This window comes from Balaenoptera ricei, chromosome 1 (assembly GCF_028023285.1).
Source record: "Balaenoptera ricei isolate mBalRic1 chromosome 1, mBalRic1.hap2, whole genome shotgun sequence".
Classification (NCBI taxonomy): domain Eukaryota; kingdom Metazoa; phylum Chordata; class Mammalia; order Artiodactyla; family Balaenopteridae; genus Balaenoptera; species Balaenoptera ricei.
The window spans coordinates 171,441,800-171,465,082 of record NC_082639.1 but is presented as its reverse complement, the minus strand read 5'-3'; the positions used below and the strand labels follow the sequence as shown (position 1 = coordinate 171,465,082).

Here is a 23,283-nt window from a genome sequence, read left to right as displayed (position 1 = left end):
TCATTTCAAGTATTTGTCAAGCATTTGTTTTTAGGTGCTATGAGAGATAGAAGCATAAGACAGCCCTTGCCTAGTTGACTTAGCCTTGATGTAGATTTATCTGAATAATATCTCAGTGTTGCACTTTCAACAACACCTATACAGTGAGAATTAACATCCAGGTTGATGACTTTGAGTCACTGCAAAATACTCAGGAAACAAAGAACAAATGTATTTTGTGTAGTAGGTTTCATTAAGATGAAAAAGATACTGGGATATCTCAGAAATATAAGAACTAAGTATGTGAAGCAAAGTTTTCAAATTAGTGGTAAGTTAAATTAAATTTATTTAACATAATTTTTATATAGCACTTTATAATTTACCAAGTGATTTAGTGTGTGTTATTTAATCCTAATGACATCCCTATATATTAGATACTATCCATATTTTATAGATGTCTGATTCAGGCTTTCAAATAGAAGCTGACTTGCTCAAGGATGTATAATGGTTGGAGTCAAATTTAGGTGTTCTGACTTCAGATCCTGTATTTTTATTGTATAAAGACACCATGTTTTTAAAGGATTCAAAGTAGTTAAGTTTCTGCTGTACATGTTGAAATATTTTGGAGGATATGACGGTATCTAGTATAGGCTTTGGCCATCATAATCTGTCATACTTAACCCAAATCACTAGAAGAAATAATTAAAAACTCTCATTCTGGTTATAGATCATAAAAACTTTGTGAGCAGTTAGACTCAAGTTTGAATATGTTTTTGGCCAAAGGAGAATTTTCTTATTTCAAACTATTAAAAACCTTCAAATATGTTGTTTTAATGATCATCAGGACTATAGTCTCTGACCGTAATAGCAGGGATACATCCAGAACATTCAACGAATACCTAAAGTAAGACTCAGTGCTTCCACTGCAGGGGGCATGGGTTCAATCCCTGGTGGGGGAACCAAGATCCTGTAAGCCATGTCTCGCAGCCAAAAAAATTAAATATATATATATATATATATATATATATATATTTTTTTTTTTTTTTTTTTTTTAAGGAGTAAAGTATTCCTTGCCTACACATAATACTAATTTTTAAATGCAATATTGTAATTTACAATGAGGGATTCACCCACATACACTGATTCAAAGATTCAGATAGCAAACTGGGGAACAATACTAGCACAGAGAATTTTGACCCATTGGTTATGAGCCTAAGTTAATTGTTACCAATTTGGTTTTTACTTTTTAAAATTCTTCTTTCTCATTCTCTCTTCCCATAGGTTTGTAAAAGAATGGACTTGGTCTGCCAGAGAATGTTGAATCAGGGATTTCTAAAAGTGGAGAGGTACCATAATCTATGTCAGAAACAAGTTAAAGCACAACTCCCAAGGTATGTTATGGTTAGCATTGGCAATAATTTCCAATTGGGGATTTTGTTTGTTTCTTGATTTTTGTTTGTTTGTTTTTGATCTCACTAAGGGTTTACTTGGATTAAATGGTTTCCAAGTTTTTGTAGCAAAGGGTACACAGATCACAATAAATCATTTTAGTATGGTTTGTTCAACTCTCACCATATCTGTTCAACATTTTGGTTCAAACTAGGGCATTTAGGCAAGAAAATGAAATAAAAAGCATCCAGATTGAAAAGGAATAAGTAAAACCTCTATTCACAGATGGTATGATCTTGTATACACATGATGTTGTAAATAAAATACATTAATTATTAGAGCTAGAAACGAGGTCAGCAGGGATCCTGGATACAAGATTAGTACACAAAAATCAATCGTATTGGGACTTCCCTGGTGGTCCAGCAGTTAAGTCTCCATGCTCCCAATGCAGAGGGCCCAGGTTCAATCCCTGGTCAGGGAACTAGGTCCCACATGCTGCAACTAAAGAAAGATCCCGTGTCCCACAACTAAGACCCAGCACAGCCAAATAAATAAATAAATAAATGTATGTATAATCCTATGCACTAGCAATAAACAATCCAAAAATGAAGTTAAGACAATTCCATTTACAATAGCATCAAAAAGAATAAAAAAACTTAGTAATGAATATAACCAAAAAAGTATAAAACTTGTACATTAAAAACCACAAAACACTGTTAAAAGAAATTAAAGAAGACTTAAATGAACAGAAAAGCATTCTATGTTCATGGATTGGAAGATTTCATACTAAGATGGTAATACTCCTCAAATTGATATATATATTCAGTGCAACCCCTATCAAAATCCTAGCAGTCTTTTTGCAGAAATTGACACGCTGATCCTGTAATTGCTATAGAAATGCAAAAGACGCAGAATAATCAAAACAATCTTGAAAAAGAGCAAAATTGGAAGACTACCATTTCCCAGTTTCAGAACTTACTACGAAGTTACAATAATCAAGAGTGTGGTGCTGGCATAAGGATAGACATACAGGGACTTCCCTGGTGGCGCAGTGGTTAAGAATCTGCCTGCTGCGCCCTGGTCTGGGAGGATCCTACGTGCCGCAGAGCAACTGAGCCTGTGTGCCGTGGCTACTGGGCCTGCGCTCTGGAGCCCGCAAGCCACAGCTGCTGAAGCCCATGAGCCTGGAGCCCGTGCTTCGCAGCAGGGGAAGCCACCGCAGTGGGCCGCGCACTGCAGCAAGGAGTAGCCCTTGCTCACTGCAACAGGAGAGGGCCTGTGCGCAGCAATGAAGACCCAACGCAGCCAAAAATAAATAAATAAAAATTAAAAAAAAAAAAAGAATCTGCCTGCCAATGCAGGGGTCACAGGTTCGATCCCTGGACTGGGAAGATCCCACATGCTGCGGAACAGCTAAACCCGTGTGCCACAACTACTGAAGCCCATGCGCCTAGAGCCCATGCTCCACAGCAAGAGAAGCCACCACAGTGAGAAGCCTGCGCCCTCAATGAAGAGTAGCCCCCGCTCGCCACAACTCGAGAGAGCCCACATGCGGCAACGAAGACCCAACACAGCCAAAAAATTAATTAATTAATTAATTAAAAAAAAAGGATAGACATACAGATCAATGGAATAGAATTGAGAGTCCAGAAAGTGAACCCTTAAATTTTTAGTCAATTGATTTTCAACAAGAATGCCAAGAAAATTCAATGATAAAGGATTAGTGTTTTCAACAAGTAACGCTGGGACAAAAGAATGAAGTTGGAAACCTTTCTCAAACCATATACAAAAATTAACTGAAAATGAATTACAGGCTTAAGTGTAAATGTCAGTGCTGTATTATAAAACCTTGAGAGGAAAACATAGTCATAAACCTTCATGAACTTGCATTAGGCAGTGGTTTTTTAGATACGGCACCAAAAGCACAAGTAACAAAAGAAAAAAGTAGACAGACGAGAATTCATCAAAGTTTAAAATTTCTGTGCCTCAAAGGACACCATCCAGAAAATGAAAAGACAGCCTGCAGAATGAGAGAAGACATTTGCAGCTCATGTATCTGTTAGAGGACTTATATCCAGATGGTATTAGAAACTCTTATAACTCAACAATAAAAAGATAAATAACCCCAATTTGAAAGTGGGCAAAGGATTCGATAGAAATTTCTCCAAAGGAGATATACTAAAGGCCAAAAAGCCCATCAAAGATACTCAGCATCATTAGTCATCAGGGCATTGCAAATCAAAATAGTATGGGATACTGGTTTACACTCACTAGGATGGGTGGCTAAAATTTAAAAAGACAAATGTTGGGAAGGAGGTGGACAAATTGGAACTTTCACATGTTACTGGTGAGATTATAAAATGGTGCAGCCACTTTACAAAACAGTTTCTCAAAAAGTTAAACATAGAGTCACCAAATGACCCAGCAGTTTCACTCCTAAGTATATACTCAGGAGAAGTGAAAATATGTCTACACAAAAACTTGTACACACATATTCATAGCAGCATTGTTCATCATAGCCAGAAAGTGGAAACAACCCAAAGGTCCATCAACAGATGAATGGATAATCAATATAATGGTATGTCCATATAATAGAATATTATTCAGCAATAAAAAGGAATGAAGAACTACTGAGACGTGCTACAACATGGATGAACCTTGAAAACTATGCCAACTGAAAGAAGACGGACACAAAACACCACATAATATTATGATTATGATTCCAATTATCTGAAGTGTCCACAATAGGCAAATCCATAGAAACCGAAAGTAAATTCGTTCTTGCCAGGGGCTGGGTAATGGGAGTGATTGATAATGGTTACAGGCTTTCTTTTTTTTTTTTCTTTTTTTTAATATCTTTATTGGAGTATAATTGCTTTACAATGTCTTTTTAGTTTCTGCTGTACAACAAAGTGAATCAGCTGTATGTATACATGTATCCCCATATCCCCTCCCTGTGTCTCCCTCCCACTCTCCCTCCCTATCCCACCCCTCTAGGTGGTCACAAAGCACCGAGCTGATCTCCCTGTGCTATGCAGCAGCTTCCCACTAGCCATCCATTTTACATTTGGTAGTGTATATATGTCCATGCCACTCTCTCCCTTCATCTCAGCTTCCCCTTGGCTTTCTTTTTGTGATAATGAAAATGTTCTGAAATTGGATAGTGGTGATGGGAACACAACTGTGAATATAGTAAAAACCCCTAAATTGTACCCTTTAAAAGTGAATTTTATTGTATGTGAATTATGTCTCAATAAAACTTTTTAAAAGTTTAAATGAGCTGATTTTATAGGCAAAAATATATGGTCTCTTGTCTTTATGTCCATGTGTAATTCTTTCATTAATTTCTCTAATAGCCATTAGGCTTGACAAAGCCAAAGAACAAAACAAAAAAAACCTATTTTTTTTCAAATATTTTATCAGTGAGTATTGGATTAATCCTTGGCAAGGATTTCTAAACATAGTGATTCATTTATCATTACAGTTAAACAAATTATGACCCAATTGTAGATTTCTAAACGTGTAAATGTTAGACTTACATTAAGGCATTTTGTTTGGTTAACATTGTAGTCCACAGTACTTCTTTTAATGGTTGCCTTTTTTTTTTTTTTTTTTTTTTTTTTTTTTTTCGGTAGAAGAGAGTCAGAAAGGAGAAACCATTCATTAGCTCGTCATGCAGACATCCTCGCTGCTGTTGAAACAAGGCTGTCTCTCTTAAATATGACTTTCATGAAGTATGTGGACTCCAATCTCTGTTGCTTCATCCCAGGAAAGGTAAAATAGAATCCCTTACCTAGAACAGCTGGATTGCACTATGTAAACTAAATTATTATAAAGTTACAGAGTGATTTTTTAAATAATAGAATTATTTCTACTCTTCAAATGTATTTCTATGAATGGATTTGTTAAGCTTCTGTGCAGTAACATATAAATATGTATCATTTATGTGATCTTTATATTTAAAATTATGATTTTGAAATATACTGTAGAAGCGCTACTGTTCTTTAGAAAAGCTTTTTAAGGGTTCATACTCAAGAAAAAATTTTGCGCTTTTACTTTTTGTTAAGATGCCAGAGATAGAGCAATGAATAGGATAGGTATTGTCCCTGTCTTCAAGATTGTTATAATTTGGGGGAGGTGGAGTAGGAAAGACAAGCTGGTTTGGTTTTGTTTGAGAAATGTTTCATGAAGACAACTTACAACCTTCCAGATTTGACAAGAATAGATAATTACTGTGTAACAGTATACTCAGAGCTAAGTCATAGTGCTGTTTAACACAGAAATAAGTATATTGTGGTACCTTTATTGTTACTAAGTTAATAAAGATCCCAGCATTCAACATGCTACTCATACCTTCACTAGTATTTTGCTTCTTGAATTCAGTGTAAATTCAGAATGAAATAATGTCTATATCTTTTTATGTCGAAGAGATGGAGGTAGAATTAAGGTCATTTTGCTACTTAGTTGATACTGGCAAAAGGTTCCCTTAACATGGTTGGAACTAATTAATACCTAGTAAAATTTGAATGTTCTCTTTTTGTTATTTCCATAGATAATTAACATTGGCAATATTTTTAATGTACTTTCTCCATTTTCAACTTTCTGTGACGTTTGTTGGGAGCCGGAGGAGTCCTGTTTCTTATTTAAAGTATACTTTGGTATAGCTCACTTTCCTCATATTAGCTACCAGTGCTTCTGTACGGTACTATAAAAGGGTGACCAATTAGAAACTTTAGATTCTGATTCTTATGCCAGATTTTAACCAGGTCTGATTCATAGGCCTTAACTCTTAGGTGTTCCTGGGATGTTCACTGAACTAGAATAGGTTGTCTCCTGTAGCCTCGTAGTTTTTATTGCATATCTCATAAGGTTATGAATAGTTAAGACGCATCTCCAAGCTTCATAACCTTAGAGACAATTCAGTCAGTTGTTAACGAGAGTTGAGTAGTTTGCAGCGAAGTCCATGTGGCCTGCAAAGCCAAAGATATTTTAGTACCTGACCTTTGCAGAATGCCCATCTTTTGTTCTAATATATCAGGATCATGTGATGAGAATGATACTTACTATCTATACAAATGAAGTTGAGTCCTGCTGGTTTTTTGGAAACCACTTGTTTTTGCTTTTAATTCTAGTACCAACTGAGGTGGTAGCAATGGAGAATGTCTTCAGCTTTCAAGCTGATGTGTATCACCCTGGGCATTTGCTCTGGACAGCTCCTTAACTGAGACCTTTACCTTGCCTGCAGTGGAAAAGTCTTCCATTTTTCCTTCATAGTACCCATTTCTTCCAAAGATCTTATCCTGATTTATTTTTCTCCTACAAATCTGAACTTGACTGGAAAAACAACCCCCAGAAAACAAATAATTTTTGTTTTTATTATCACCTTGGCTTCTTCTCTTTCTTACAAGTGCCATCTATATAGCTTATACCTTGCCTAAAACAACACTGTATACTCAGATTATTACTTTTTATTTTTATGTAGCTGTTACTTTTTAGCTTAGACTAAATCTAAACTGCTAACTTACACAGTTTGCAGTATTTGGGTTGTTTTACGATTGTTCCTTTTTGAACTTCTCATCCTTAAACTTTCACATTCTATCTTCAGAACATAAGGATGTGGCATTAATTTTCACATGCTTAAGTGAAGACATTCTGTAAAATAATTTTCTTTCAGTCTAGCATATAATCTTGGTTTGGTATCTGATTTCTATAGTAATTTATTCTTGGTTTTTCCAGGCTCTTGCTCCCGGGTTATACTTAAAAGTTCAGGTGCTCTTATACTTTTTTTTTTTTTTTTAATAGTTTGGCAATTTCTTTAAATTTATTTATTTATTTTTATGTTTTTTAATTTTTTTGGCTGTGTTGGGTCTTCGTTTCTGTGTGAGGGCTTTCTCTAGTTGCGGCAAGCGGGGGCCACTCTTCATCGCGGTGCGCGGGCCTCTCACTATCGCGGCCTCTCTTGTTGCGGAGCACAGGCTCCAGACGCGCAGGCTTAGTAGTTGTGGCGCACGGGCTTAGTTGCTCCGCGGCATGTGGGATCTTCCCAGACCAGGGCTCGAACCCGTGTCCCCTGCATTGGCAGGCAGATTCTCAACCACTGCGCCACCAGGGAAGCCCGGTGCTCTTACACTTTGTAAGAGAACTCTTTTTGTGGTTTTGTATAGAATATATCCATTTTGTTAAAATTCAGGTCTCCAGTAGGGATTTCATCTCACAGATTACTTTTCACAAGTTACTTAAGTGAATCTGGGTAATATCCACATTAGTTTAAATTAGATTGCCTGATATGTACCAGAATTTTGGACCTTTAAACTAACAGTTGGGAAAATTTTTTTCTTTTAATTATTCTGTGAAAGAACAGTTGAATTTGTTCATAAAATTAAATGGCAGGATGAAGATAGAAGATTAAATATATGTTTACCTCTTAATTTCTCCCAGAACTCCAGTCAGTGGAGTGGAGTAAATGATCTAATTTTTAAAAGGAAAAAAAGATAAAGACCCATGAAAATGAGGTCAGAAAGTAGACAGTAGCAACAGAATTTTGGAAGCTGGAGAGTAGATGAATAAATGGTAACTGACTTAGCAGAACTGAGAAAGTTAATTCCTAAACTGGGAGTGGGGGAAGCTGGGAGGCAACCCAGTATGCACAACTGAACCTCTAGAAAATTCTAGGTTGAAAGCTCCAAGCATTTCTGAAAATGGGGCTAAAACAGGAAGGTTGGTTGAGAATCTATATTTAAGAATGATTTAAACTTATAGGTCCCCTCTCCAACTCTAAACAAGCTAGAACATTGCCCTTCTACTCAGTGAAAACCTAAGGCTTATTCACTGGAGGGGTTTAAAATGTAGTCTCTTGACAAGGAAACTGTACTAATAGCAAGGGCATTAAAAGAAAATCTATCTAAAAAAAAAAAAAAAAAAAAAAAAAGAAAATCTATCTAAAGATTTCAGACTAGTTGGGAGTTTGCCACTATGGGCTATGGCAGGGATCAGCAAATTTTTTCTGTAAAAAGCCAGATAATAAATATTTTTGGCTTTGTGGACCACATGGTCTGTGTCATGAATACTCAACTCTGAGAAACAGCCGTGATTCTACAACATGTGGTAAATGAATGGGTGTGTGCTTGTGTTCCAATAAAAACCTTATTTACAAAAATAGGCACAGGTCAGTTAGGGCCATAGTTGCAGACTCTGGCCACTACATTGATGTTGCATTCATCTTTTCTCAGAACTAAAGTTTAGATTCTTAGCTTATTCCTGTATACATTTCTCAGATCTTCTGTCTGACATATAGAAGTCAAACTTTTTATAGTAAGCTCTTGGTCAATATCAGCAGTTCACACATACTGAAAAACACATGTGAGTAGAGGCCAACTAACCATTCTGGGAGATATAATAATGAAAAAAAGACATGAATAATTTCTTCTCTTCACCATTACTAACAGCCCCAGTAACCCTTTCGTGCTTATTGAAACACAAAAGTCAGTGTTTTCACAGTGTAAATGACTATGTAAGATCATGAAGTTAGATTTCCCTGAACAAACATAAAATCTACATATTATGTATTGTTGGTTTGTTTTTAACGTTTTTGGTGAAGAATAACTGGTGGTGGTCACTTTCTTTATTCCTTTTTTGGGGGGTAACTTTTTGTTTTGATGCATTTTCACATTTACACAAAAATTGCAAAAATATTATAAGGAATTCCCATATATCTTTTATCCACGTCAGCAGTTATTTACCTTTTGTCTCATTTGCTTTTATTCTCTCTCTGCATATGTATTTTATTTTTTTCTGAACCATTTGAAGATAAGTTAGAGCTACTACTGTGACCCTATATTCTTAAATATTTCAGTGTATTCCCTAAGAACTAGGATATTTTGTTACTTAACCACAGTACAGATATCAAACTCAGGGAATTTAACATTGATCCAATACACTTATCTAATCAGTAATCTGTATTTAAATTTCATTTCTTATCCCAATAATAGTTTTCCTAGCTATTCTTTTTTTTTTTTTTTTTTTTGGCTGCATTGGATCTTCGTTGGTGTGTGTGGGCTTTCTCTAGTTGTGGCAAGAGGGGGCTACTCTTGGTTGCAGTGGGCAGGCTTCTCATTGCGGTGGCTTCTCTTGTTGCGGAGCACGGGCTCTAGGTGCGTGGGCTTCAGTAGTTGCAGCACACAGGCTTTAGTAGTTGTGGCACGTGGGTTCAGTAGTTGTGGCACATGGGCTCAGTAGTTGTGGCTCGTGAGCTCAGTAGTTGTGGCTTACGGGCTCTAGAGCGCAGGCTCAGTAGTTGTGGCACACGGGCTTAGTTGCTCCATGGCATGTGGGATCTTCCCGGACCAGGGATCGAACCCGCGTCCCCTGCATTGGCAGGCGGATTCCCAACCACTACGCCACCAGGGAAGTCCCCCTAACTATTCTTATTTCTGAGTCCAGAATTCAATCTAGGATTACACATGGACTTGTTAATCCTCTTTAATGTGAGATAATTCCCTACACTTTGTGTTTCTTGAGCTTCACATGTTTGAAGGTCATAGGTCAGTTATTTTGAGGAATATATATCCTTCAATTTGAGTTTACCTAATGCTTCCAGAATGTTGTATTTATGTTTCTTTTAAAATTGGTTTTAATGTGAAGACATTCTTAAAAATATCTATTACTTGGAAGCATTTCCTCCTTTCACTATGCTGGTCCCCAAGTAAATATATACAGTCCGTGAACCTTTAAAATGAAAAAAGAAGAATCAGTATATTCTCATTGATTTTTTTTAGGTCCCTGCTCTTATCCCCCTATACCCCACCTTTCCCACCATCTTGGCTAACTAGGAGTTCTGATCAGCTTTTTGTGTGCTCCATTCTTTTTTTCTTTCTTTTTTTTTTTTAAATGTATTTATTTATTCATTTATAGCCGTGCTGGGTCCCCGCCTCTGCGCAAGGGCCCCCTCCAGTCGCGGCAAACGGGGGCCACCCCCCAACGTGGCGCCTGGCCCCCCCACCATCACGGCCCCCCCCCGCCACAGAGCACAGGCTTCAGACGCCCAGGCCCAGCAATCGCGGCCCACGGGCCCAGCCGCCCCTCAGCTCGCGGTATCCCCCCAGACCAGGGCCCGAACCCGCACCCCCCGCAACCGGCAGGCAGACCCCCAACCACTGCGTCACCAGGGAAGCCCTGTGTGCTCCATTCTTAAGTATAAGCAAGGAGTAGAGAATTGCCAGACTAATATGAAACACAGAATGAAACAAATGGGGAAAAATACACCTTTGAGAAAGCAATACAAGGATATAAAACTTAAAGAAACTGTGACTAATAGTCTAAGAGAAATAAGAAAATATATAGTCAAACACATGCCATATAAAGAAATATTTACAAATATGGAAGAAACAAATTTTTTTTTTTTAATATTTACTTATTTATTTATTTTTGGCTGTGTTGGGTCTTCGTTTCCGCGCGAGGGCTTTCTCTAGTTGCGGCAAGCAGGGGCCACTCTTCATCGCGGTGCGCGGGCCTCTCACCATCGCGGCCTCTCTTATTGCGGAGCACAGTCTCCAGACGCGCAGGCTCAGTAATTGTGGCTCACCGGCCCAGCTGCTCCGCAGCATGTGGGATTCTCCCGGACCAGGGCTCGAACCCGTGTCCCCTGCATTGGCAGGCAGATTCTCAACCACTGCGCCACCAGGGAAGCCCGGAAGAAACAATTTTAAGTAAAAAGGGCGGAAAGGAAAATTAAGGAAATCTCAAGTAGAACAAAAAGACAGAAAATGAGAACATATGAGGTTCAGTATTTTAATAGGAGCTTTGTTTGCTAAACCGTAGATTAAACAAGATAGAAATTCTCTCATCTATAGTAGTAGAAATACTTAAATGATATTCATAGTATGTCATTTATTACTGTGCCAATTTAAACATAAGCATGATATAGTAAACTGCATGTGTTAGAAGTATGATAGTTGTTCACATTTGGTTTCTTAACATACTTTTTTAAAACTTAAAAATATTTTCATAACTATTATTTTATTATTTCAAACTTGGGTAGGATTCGGCATGTGGCATATTATTTGAAAGGTGTACAAATAGCCATTAAAGAGTTTAGGTGGGCTTCCCTGGTGGCACAGTGGTTGAGAATCTGCCTGCCAATGCAGGGGACACGGGTTCGAGCCCTAGTCTGGGGAGATCCCACATGCCGCGGAGCAACTGGGCCCGTGAGCCACAACTACTGAGCCTGCGCGTCTGGAGCCTGTGCTCCGCGACAAGAGAGGCCGCGATGGTGAGAGGCCCGCGCACCGCAATGAAGAGTGGCCCCCGCTCGCCGCAACTAGAGAAAGCCCTCGCACAGAGACGAAGACCCAACACAGCCATAAATAAATAAATAAAATTAAAAAAAAAAAAAAAAAAAAGAGTTTAGGTGACCTTCCTAAAACCTGTGATCTTTACACTGGACACAAGACTCACACATTACATTCTTGTTGCTAAAGTAATTTTCAGAAAGTGATTAAACCTACTCAGAAAATGAAATATTTTAAAAATCGGGTAAATACTATGCTTTCTTAATATGTGCCTCTAAAGCCATTGTAGCCACTGATGACTGAATGCTAGAAGCAGTTTGGTTGTAACATGCTGTGTCCTTTTTTCTTCACATTGTCCTTTGCTTATAACTTTTGGACAGAGGAAAGAAAATATTTTAAATTTTATTGAAAACGTGGATGAGTCCATTTAACTAAAATAACCTCTATATAGTAAGCTTTGAAAACATTGTTTCCTAATGGAAGACTTGAACAAATGGAAAGAGATACCTTGCTTTCACACTATATTTAGAAGGCTGAATACAGTAAAGATAAGATTATTTCACAAATTGGTTTACAGATGTGATTTAGTATTAGTAATCCCTATAGGATAGTTTGATATGAAATTAATTCTGAAGAATCAGGGTTATGGAAGAGGATTCACTGCATAATAAATTTCTTTTAAAAACCTTGAATAAAGGCATGGTACGTAGTAGCACTACATGCATGTTGATTTCCTGTGCTATCACCTGGCCATCCACATCATCCCTCTCCTCAGGCCACTCCTCCTTTAGTCATGTATACCTTTCTCCTGCTCAAACTTCTCTTCCCCATTGAAGTTCTGCTTATTTCTCATTGCCAAGTCCTTCATTAGTTCTCTCAAACAGGTCTTATTTCTCTCTACTTTTTTTTCACACAGCACTTTGCTTGTACATTGAATTTACTCAGTTTGAGCTAGCCTTTGCTGTGTATGGGTCTTTCACTAAGTCATCTTGCATTGGATAAGATGTATGTTTTATTCATGCTTGAATCATTATAACAGTCATTTCTAGTCTAGCTCAAATATACTGTAAATATTCTTCTGTCTACCAGTATTTATGTACATAAACATAATATAAATAGATCCGTTAATAAAGCTGTGGATACTCTTTCAAGTATTACGTATTTTTTTAAAATTCCTCTCAATAAAAATTCTGTTAACTGTGACCTTTGTATTCAAAATCTTGCCTCTAAAAATCATATTCTTGTATTGACTTTACCCCTGTGGCTTGTCCCTAAACAGTTTTATTTAGATGTGTCAATATTAAGCAATTTATGATATTTGACCATCTTTATCACTCATTTAACAGACGTTTATTGAGTATCTGCTCTGTGCCAGACACTGCTAGACTGTGGGGATCTGACAGTGAAACTAGGCATGGTCTCCTAAATTGAGCTTACTATATTATAGGAAGACAGACATTAACAGAAAAATGTAGTACTTAAAACTTGTAATGTGTATTCTGAAGGTAAAATAAAGGATTTGATGAAGATGTTAACATGATTTAAACTGAAAGAGGGTTCAGAAAAGACTGCTAACTCTGAGAAAGTGTTACTGAGACCTCAAGGATGAGTAAGAAATTTGGGGCTAGAGAAGGTAGGGGAGATATGCAGGGAGAACATTCCAGAAAAGAGATCATAATGTGCAAAAACCCTGAGCAAAAAAGAGAGAGAGGGTTTGATGTAGTTCGAAGAGCTCATGGTTACTTTGTACCTGGAGCTGGAGTATGCGGGCGTTGAGGCCAGCATAAAATGATACTGGAGCGTCACAGTACTGATTTATAACACACATGTAAACACTGATAAACACAGAGCTACTGTGGGTCAGTTAGTATCCTAGCACTAGTACATAGACTCTCCGTCAATATGAAGTACTTTTAAAAAGATACTGTATTACTACTTCAGCTTATATATTTTGTAATTAACCATTTTGTAATCATATATAAATACTAGGTGTTTTTTTTTTTTTTTCAAAGCATTGAGCTTATGCTAGCTTCCATAAATTTTTACTATTTGGAGATACAGATATAGGTTGCATGTTTCTAACCCTTGAACTTAAACAAGCCAAACTGACTCAGACCTTGAAGCCATTGCCATTGTTATTCCTGCCTAAATGCTTTTCTTCCCAGATCTTCCAGTTCTCGTCATCATTCAGTTTTACCTTAAATATGTCAAAGAAGCCTCTCCTGACCAGTAAATGCTTACGGGTTAGGATTTGTTCACATAATTAAATTGTAAGCCCAAGAGAAAGTACTCTTTTCTTCATTTCTTTTTTTTTAATATACGTAATAGTTCCTAACATGGTAGTTCAGTAAATTTTTAGTGAAAAAAATGTTATTTTCTTTTGGAGTGAGTCCATAATCTAGTAGTAATGCCAAAAATAAATGTATCACTTAACCACTAGTGCCTCAGGATTCTGCCTTTGACTGTCCTATTCTGTATCTTCTCCCTTAGCAATGTCAGTCCCTGTTACGCCATTGGGTACTGAGGCCTCTTCATCATTTGGAGTTTCTCTCCTGATCTCCTAACCTGTATCTCCAGATATGCCTGCCTGTCTAGTATCACCTGCATGTCCCATGTAATTCAAAACTAGCATATCTCCTCTCTTATTACATTTGCCTACATATACACCACCTTAGGCCAAGCCAATTCCTAGTCATCTCTCCAGGCCCACTGATGTGGCCTCTTCTGTGAAGTCTTCTCTGAGTCACGATAAAGACACATCCTAACAGTTTAATTTTGCTGACGTTTATCTAGCACACATGATGCTAGACTGACAAGGATCATCTCATTGCCCTGAGAGTCTAGAATGTGTTAAGGACTGTAATTTGTCCTGGTACTATTCTGCAAGACTTTGTTTCTCTAGCAGTACTCAGCAGCCTGAATAAAGGAGAAGAAAAGGCCAGTTATAAGATTGTTCCATAGTTGGGTACCAGCTAGGTAAATGCAGTAGTGGAAATGAGTGGGATTCAAGGTGGTTTGAGATATTTCGGTGACAGAATGGTTTGGCTGATTAACCCACAAGTCTTGTGAGGTGAAGACTCATTGGAACAGATGTCATCCAGACTGGAGATCTTCAGAGATGTGCATTATTATCTTCAGGTGTACGCTGAAGCCATAGGAGAAAGTAAGGCTGACCTCTTAGGGATTAAAGCTGAGGGCAGAATGCCTAAGGAAGGTTCAGTTACCATTCCAGCAAGAGAATTAGGAATCAGGATTGCCAGCTTTCTTCTCCAAGTATGTATGCCTTGTGTTTCCCCATTGCAGTTATTATTAAAATGAAAAAGGATCTCTTGCTACCCTTTGGTGATAACAAGAAAGCGGGCTCTGAGGAGACCTCATTCCAATCCACAGCAAGTCTAAGAGAAATAAAACTTCAAGGATAGAGCACATAGTGGCGGTGTGAAAGAGAGAAGGAAATCAGGCTGAGTCCCTGGGGCTTTGGGAAACAGATTCAGACTAGAATGAAGTAGGTTCAGAGGATTAGTAGAATATGGGTTTGAGTAATTCCCCCACCTGACCCCTACTTGCATACAAGATCTAATCTCTTAGTTTAGTCTTCTGGTTTCTTTTGCAATTTGTATATCCCTCTTTACGTCACTTCTTTACACATCTCTCTCCCCAGTTACACTGATTTCCTTCAGGGCAGGAGCTGTATTTTAATCATCCTGATTCCGTAACACCAGTACAGTACAGAAAAGATGCTTAAATAAATATAAATATGAAATGTATAAAGTATTATAACAAGCCCAAAGCCATGTGTTACAGATGGTAATGTTATCAGTGGTCAGTATATCAGTTAAGTCACCTGTAGGTCTTTATAGGAATTGCAAAACAAGCAATCACTTTGCTCCCTGTTTAGCTGTTTTCTTTAAAAAAAAAAAAAAAATCTAAAATGCTAATGAGAGCTCATTATTTTAGGTGATTGATGAGATTTATCGTGTGTTGAGATATGTCAATTCTACCAGAGCCCCTCAGCGAGCTCATGAAGTACTTCAAGAGTTAAGGGATATTTCCTCCATGGCAATGGAATACTTTGATGAAAAGATTGTTCCAATTCTAAAGAGGAAATTACCAGGATCAGATGTATCGGGAAGACTCATGGGCTCTCCTCCAGGTATCTTTTGTTTATAATGCGTTCAGTTTGTAATAATGTTCATACATAGATTTGTAACTTGCTTTTTTCCCCCCACTTAACTGTGTATCTTTAACTTTTCTGGGTCTGTAACTGTATCTGCAACATAATTTTTAATGACAGATTGGGCTACAGACCATAATTTATGTAGCTGATCCACTGCTGTTAAGCACATTTGTTTCCAGATTTTCAGTATTTGAACTACACTCTGAAGAACAATCTTGTGGCTAAATCTTTGTACATATCCACAACTTTTAACTTGGCATAAATTTATTAGAGCAAATTGCTGAGTGAAAAGCTATATATATGTGAATGTTTTTTGATGTTTCTGACTAGTTAGTATTCATTATCCTATAACAGAATCAAATATACCAGACAAAACCCAAAAAATTCTTCATGGAAATAACCAGTTAATTATTTCAGCCCCTGGAGTATCTGGCTGCTACTTTAGGAGACAGGGTGCACAGGGCTGTTTTGAACATTGTCGGATCCTAGAGATTTGTGTCCTTATCTACTGAAAGAATGAATTGTTCAATATCTTCAACTCTTGCAAGTATTTTAAATCTGGGAACAAATTTTTAGTAAAATATTTTGTTCAGATTAGTTAGCTCCCTGGAGTACTCGGTGGGGTAACTGAGTGGCCGTCTGTAATTTAATAATAAAGCTTACAGCATCTCAGCATTAACACATCTGTTATTTATTGAGTACCTATTATGCGCACAGCATTGTACTGCGTCCTGTGGGGACTAAAATGAAGTATAATACATGGTGTCTTCTCTCAGGAATCTTATTATTTCATAAGGTAAGACATATCCAGACTCAAATTATCGTAGGCAAGAGAAATAGTTTAAAGGAGTGTCCATTTAAATGTCAAATGAGTAGCAGAGAGAATCTTAAGGAAGATAAAATCATTGTTGGCTGGTCTGATTGAGACTTCACAAGAGGTGAGAATTGATCTGAGCCTTGTTAGTTGGCTAAAGGTAAGCAGAGAGAGAAGGAAGAATGCATCAGCCAAGGAAAATATTCTGAGTATTTAAATGTATAAGGAGAAAATTAGCAAGATGGGTTTTAGGGTGTGGTTGGATCCATCTGGTCCTTTTAGAAAAGCTTCAGGAGATAGGGTTTTAAAAAATTAGGTTATTAGTTTAAAATAGTGATTTTTATGCCCATGTTACATTCTATTATTCCTAAAACAGAATAGTTCCAAAGCCTTCCTTCACCATGTCAGAAGTTCTTCCTGATCATCACATGTGATGTAACCCACTTTTTGATGGTGCCCTTGTCGTTTGGCTAATGTTGAAGCCTTTGCATATAACTAAGTGCAGAGAGGATTTGCAAACATGATAGGTCTGTACTTCTAACTCAGATGTTTATGTTTGCTTGTGTGAAATAATTCTACTCTAATTTTACTACTTATATTTTCTTACTAGGTCCTAAAAATGCTTTATAATATTTTAAATCCAAGTTTATGCCATTAAATGCCCATCTCCATTTGCTTGCATTCCACATATTGCCACATGAACATGAGAATCAGAATTTAAACTCATTTATAGTTAAGACACGGTGTCTGATTAATCCATCAGATCAAGTAGATTGCAAAGAAGAAATAATCAGAAGTGATATTATAAAGGATATTCTATCTTTGAGTAAGTTTAATTAATGAAGTATTACTGGTAGTGAGACATTTTAAGTGATTGACCATTTTAAACTATTTCTCCACAGTTCCAGGACCTTCTGCAGCCCTGACAACAATGCAACTCTTCTCCAAGCAAAACCCTTCAAGACAAGAGGTTACCAAACTCCAGCAGCAGGTTAAGACAAATGGTGCTGGGGTGACTGTTCTCAGGCGTGAAATTTCTGAGCTTCGCACCAAAGTGCAAGAACAGCAGAAACAGCTTCAAGACCAGGACCAGAAACTGCTAGAGCAGACCCAGATCATAGGTGAACAGAACGCACGGTTGGCAGAGCTGGAACGCAAACTGCGAGAAGTAATGGAAAGTGCAGTAGGAGACTCCTCAGGGTCTGGGCAGAATGAAGAGTCTCCTCGGAAACGCAAAAAGGCCGCAGAAGCCATAGACTCTCTTAGGAAATCTAAACGTCTCCGGAATAGAAAGTAAACCAGAATGTGCTTCTAGCTCCAGAGGAAGACCTGACTTCGTAGCTTGAGCAGTTCTGCATATCAGGACACTGTGAGCAACATGGTGTCCCTTAGCTCTAGGCTTTCAGAACACAATGTAAACTTGAACTCTCATGGTTTGGGACAGTCTTTTCCCGCTTCTCCTGGTTGAACTGATGCACAGAATCCTTTTATTTTGCAATAGATTTGTACTAACCAGACCTATCCTATCCTGTTTTGAGAAGTTAACTTTATTTCTGTGCAGATAATGTTTAAAGCAAGTTTATTTGTTTCTGCATATATGCACATTACATAAGGATCTTAAACCAGTCTCGACAGACTAGAAGTTAAGTTTAATACATAAAATGTCCTGTTCACTTGAAAGAAAAGACCTACTTTTTAAATGGGCAGTATCTTGTTTTTGAAAAAAAAGTTGACTTTTTGTTATAAGTGACCTTTGTCTGGAATGTCTGAAAAGTAGTAAATGCTTTTTGGTATTGAAGTAATGGGTAACTAAAACGGACTTCCATAGTATTGGCTGTAGAAGGGGCCTCTACAGTATTGACTATATATTTTTATAAACTACTGGCAAGGGACTTACCCAGTTGTTATATACATGTTTTTGGTTCACTTTTGGGGCCATGTCCTACATTTGCATGGATGGATGCATGCATTGCCTAGTCAACTCACTTAAAAAGCTCTTGCACTGGTGTTTATCTTGAACCTCTACGCTTCTCCACTTGTTAGAGCAGCGTCTTAGTTCATTTAAGCGCTTAACATCTTCCATCGCAACAGCTTGCCTCTGGGGGCGGGGTGATATTTGTATGTCCATTTGTCCTCCAGTTTTACAAGAATAAGAGTATTAAAGCCCATTGCTTTATCTATTCTCTCTAGGGTTCAGGTACACTGGCTAAGGCAGAACCCCAAATTCTTTACATTGATGTCAGACTTCAGGCAACTAGTACTCTTCCTTACTTACTCACACTGTGTATGCTCATTGATCAAATGTGGTCATGACCAGTGGTATAAGTAGGGAACCCAACCTGTGGGATGCAGTTTTGCCATTGAAAGAAAGTTCAGTGAAGAAAATTACACCATGAAAAAGCATTTTGATCATTTCATTTCTCGCGAATGACCTGAGGGAAGCTTTTTAATATTAATTTCAAGCTTTCCTTATCCTGCAACTTTAAACAAAAGCTTTAATTTCGTTTGCACTCCTGTTTTGAGCTTGTAACTGGAAAAGCATGTCTTGCACTGTTCAACCTTCTAAGTGGTCACTTTAACAACCTCCAAATTGTGTACAGTGGTTACTTTCCCCAGTTGTATATTTTTGAAACAGTCAACTATTACTGTCCTAGTTTTATTTTAATGTACTAAATTATGTAGTCATTATTTGCCTGTTAAGTTCTTTTAAACAACTGTTGCCTTGGGCTTCAGTTATTTAAGGTAAACTTAGGTGTAGTGTAGAATACTATCCCTTTCCAGGTGGGAGTTTGACACCTGTATAAAACCTAAGGTTTCGGTATGTACCTTAGTTGAATAAAAGCACAAGGTCACTACCTTTTTTTATCTGTCCAACATGACATGGTTATGCATCCTTGAGATTAACCTCACCAAATGAAACTTTTTCTTATCAATTTTTAACATTGTCCTTACATAATATTGTCCTTAGATTTTGATCAATTCTTTGTCTATCTTTGAAACTCCATTTACAATGTAGTATGTTTTCAATGAAAAACCATAAAATAACATCCAAGTGTTTCATGGTTTGTTGGGAAGTTAATTTTAAAATAAACAATTTCCAAAAAACATTTGTCAGCCAAGGTCATCCATAAAAGTCCCTGTCTGGAACTCATTTTCTCAGCAGGTCTTATTTGTTTAATCATAGGATTTAGCCATATTGTCACAACTTTGGAGGAGGCCTACTGGAATACTCATGGCCTTTAATTGTCTGCTTTCCTGGTAATAGGAAGACTTTTAAGTAACAGAGTACATGTTTACAGGCTTACAAAGGGATATAACCTCAGATGATCTTTTTAATAGTTGTTAATTATTTAGAGTTCCCTGGGTCTCTTTTTAAACTACATCTGGACACCATAAATGTATCTATAGTCTTAGTTAACATGAGTATTTGGCTTCCATAATAAGCACTCACTATTAAAAGATAGATTTTCTGTTTCAAAGTCCAAATTTCTACAGTATACACTTGTAGTCATCTGCCCATAAGGTTAATGAGTTGCACTTGTTAATGCACAAATGTGGCCTAACAGTAGGAGATAAAGCACTACAGTTCAGTTTGTTTTAAGTCTTAAATCTTAACTAGCTAGAACATGTTAGGATGTTGCCTTGGCCCATTTGATAGCTATTATACTTGCATTTGGGTAGTATAACGGTATTTAAGTTTCAACAAATCACAAAATATTTCCTTCACCTAAAACTGACATATGTTACAGGAAAATTGTAAATTAGCCTCCCAAGAGAGAAACCATCCTGCCCTGGATTATAGGTCGGTAATTTAAATGCTGTATGTTAATATTGTGTTGTCCTAGAACATTTTATAAAGTATTCCTGTCATCTTCCTTGGCTGTCTTTCAGAGGAGACTTCTCTAATAAGTCATCCCACTTACAAATTGATTATGGTACAATACTACAAACAGATACAATGTGGAAGGGCCTATGTAAGAAATGGAGAGGACTGCCTCCTCGTCCCCAACAGGATTCTCAGCTTATCTCCCACGTGGACTTGGCTTGGTTTTCACATATTCTGAATTATGTGTTATTTTAGAACATGAGGATATAGAACCTGTTTTTTTTGTTTGTTTGTTTTGAGCTCCTCTTGATGTACAGAGCCTGGAAATAATGGGGCAAACACAAATGTGATCAGAGTAATCATACTGTTTTAAAAACTTGGGGTGCCATCAGGTCTAAAGCCACTGGTTTTGGAAGCAACTTTTTTTTTTGTAAAACGTGTTTTTGGAGTACTGAACTTTACAGGGGCTTGCCTTAATCTCTATTTAGTAGTTTCAAATGTATGCGCTATTATTCTACTTGTTAAAATGTTAAAATATTCTATGTAGCCCCTAAGGTGGGTAGAACAGAGTATAAGTAATGCCTAAATAAATAAGCTAAAAGGTGTCACTACAGCTGGATTTTTGAGCGAAAATGGACATATGAACATAGGCTATGTGTAATAAAAATAATGGCACCTTAAGATTGCACTATTTTATGCATTATTTTATATGCCATTTCATAGCCTGCACTTTAATCTCCAAAGAAACAATGTATGATGTCCCAGTTCCTTATTACTAACAAACTTTTTCCTAAGACAGGGCACTTAATTCTATTTTACTATACTGAAGTAGTTTCTTGGAGGTAGATTCCTCTTTTGAGTTCTCTATTTCCTTAGCCATAATATTTTCTAGGATCTAGGAACTCCCTATCTTGTCTATTTCCAACAGTATATAATTTTAATTTAATGTAATGTAAAATCTCATACTTGGTGATCAGCACATTCTTATATCCTGCTCTAGCAAAATGAGTACCCATTTTTTAACACTTACCAAACCTTCTAAAAATAATCATATGCTGTAAGTAAGATTTGAAGCCAGGGATAAAGGCATTCTCAAAGGACATGCCATGTGTGATGCAGTCTCTTGGAAATGGCTGTTTCTAGTGTAAAATACAATTTGATAGGCCATTCAATGATTTGACTTGGGATCGGAATTCCTTTAACTAGTCCTCAAAAAGTTAATGAGTAAAGAACTACTTTAAAATAACAAACTTCTATAGCCTGCCATCTGAGGTGAATTATTTTCAAGAAATACTATATAATCTACAAAATGAAATTAGCAATTAGTTGACTGCTGCCTACCATGATTTTATTTTTAATAGCAATACATTTATATTTGTGGTAAACACTATAGGCTAAAGTAATGGCCTTTTCCAGCTTCCTAAGAATCTTTGTTAAATTTCTGAAATTGAAACATTAAATTGAAATTTTTCCTGTTGTGTCTGAAGAGAACCATGGGATTTAGAAGCATATTGGTAATCTATTAGGTCCATTGCCAAAGTATACATCAAAACTATACCAAAAGTTTAGACGTGTTTAAAATTACTTTATGTGGTACCATGTCTGTTTACTTACGGTCATGAGCAACAGTAAATTACAATAGTTTACTTTCTGGAATTTTAATTGTTATAACCTAATTCAATTACTGGAAAGTGAAAAACACCTCCCGGGCACACAACAGGGTACGTAAATAAATGTGTTGTTACCAGTGTTACTTGTTTTCTTTGTATTTCATGCACAAAGATTATGGAGCTCTTCATCTAACAAATGCCATGCTAATAGCTACCACCTCTTAAAGCAGTACATTGTGTTAGTTTAATCCTCATAGCCACTTTATAAAGCAGGTTTTACTCTTTATAAGGAAGTTAAACTCAGGTTAAGCAACATATCCACAATGTTATACAAGTAAGTGCCTAAGTGGGATTTGAACCCAGACCTACCTGCCTCCAAAGCTTATGTATTTCTGCTACACTCTACTACATTCTAAAACAGCTGGGACCTATGAGACTCTAGATTACATTAATTCTTTAAACTCAATAAATATATAGATGAACATTTCATACATCACCAGAAGCAGTCTATGCCAAAAATCACTCATGTTAAGAGTAACATACAGAGCTTAAAATCATGAAGACTAGGCTTGAAGGAGGCAACTTTTGTCCTAAAGTTCTTTGACAATGGATTTACACTAGGCATACAGGTAAAAGAAAATATTCTTAAGGATTCTAAGAACGTGTAGTCTTAAATAGGCAGTCCTGGCAAGAGATGTAGCTGGAGGCCACTAGCACACATCCCTAGTTGCCTTACTATAATGTTGGCTACCAGTCAATACAAAAGTAGTGACCACCAATTCGCTTGTCCTGCCGGGGAAGAATACTCGTTCTCTTCCAGTTCGCTTTTCAAAATTCCTTCCAGCTCCAAGACTATTCAAAATTTCAATGCAATAAAATCATACAAATCAATTTCATCTCTGTCTCATAAAGATGTAACTAATAGGGAATTACTGGAAGTGAGATTTTCTGAGGAGGAACACACTCTTCTTTGATACATACTTTACCCACTTTGTTTACAGCTTAGATGTCAGAAAAGAGATCACAGATGAATTTATGCTGAAAGATGAGGGTGACAGCCGTGGTATCAGTTACCCCAACACCATCACTGCGTTACAGTCATCAAGATATCACAGAAACATAGGGGCTTCCCTGGTGGCTCAGTGGTTAAGAATCCGCTTGCCAATGCAGGGGACACGGGTTCGAGCCCTAGTCCGGGAAGA

The 23,283-nt window shown here is 37.2% G+C and overlaps 1 protein-coding gene across 1 annotated transcript in view; it reads left to right on the top strand.

Moving 5' to 3' along the window:
* FBXO28 (F-box protein 28) overlaps positions 1-22,221 on the top strand; it is a 31,041-nt gene extending 8,820 nt beyond the window's left edge. Inside the window, exons 2-5 of the mRNA XM_059941886.1 lie at positions 1,261-1,370; positions 5,004-5,142; positions 15,612-15,807; positions 17,548-22,221. Of these exons, the coding sequence (XP_059797869.1) occupies positions 1,261-1,370; positions 5,004-5,142; positions 15,612-15,807; positions 17,548-17,942 (840 nt within the window). The 3' untranslated portion in view covers positions 17,943-22,221. The remainder of the gene's footprint in view (positions 1-1,260; positions 1,371-5,003; positions 5,143-15,611; positions 15,808-17,547) is intronic.
* The last annotated feature ends 1,062 nt before the right edge of the window (positions 22,222-23,283 follow it).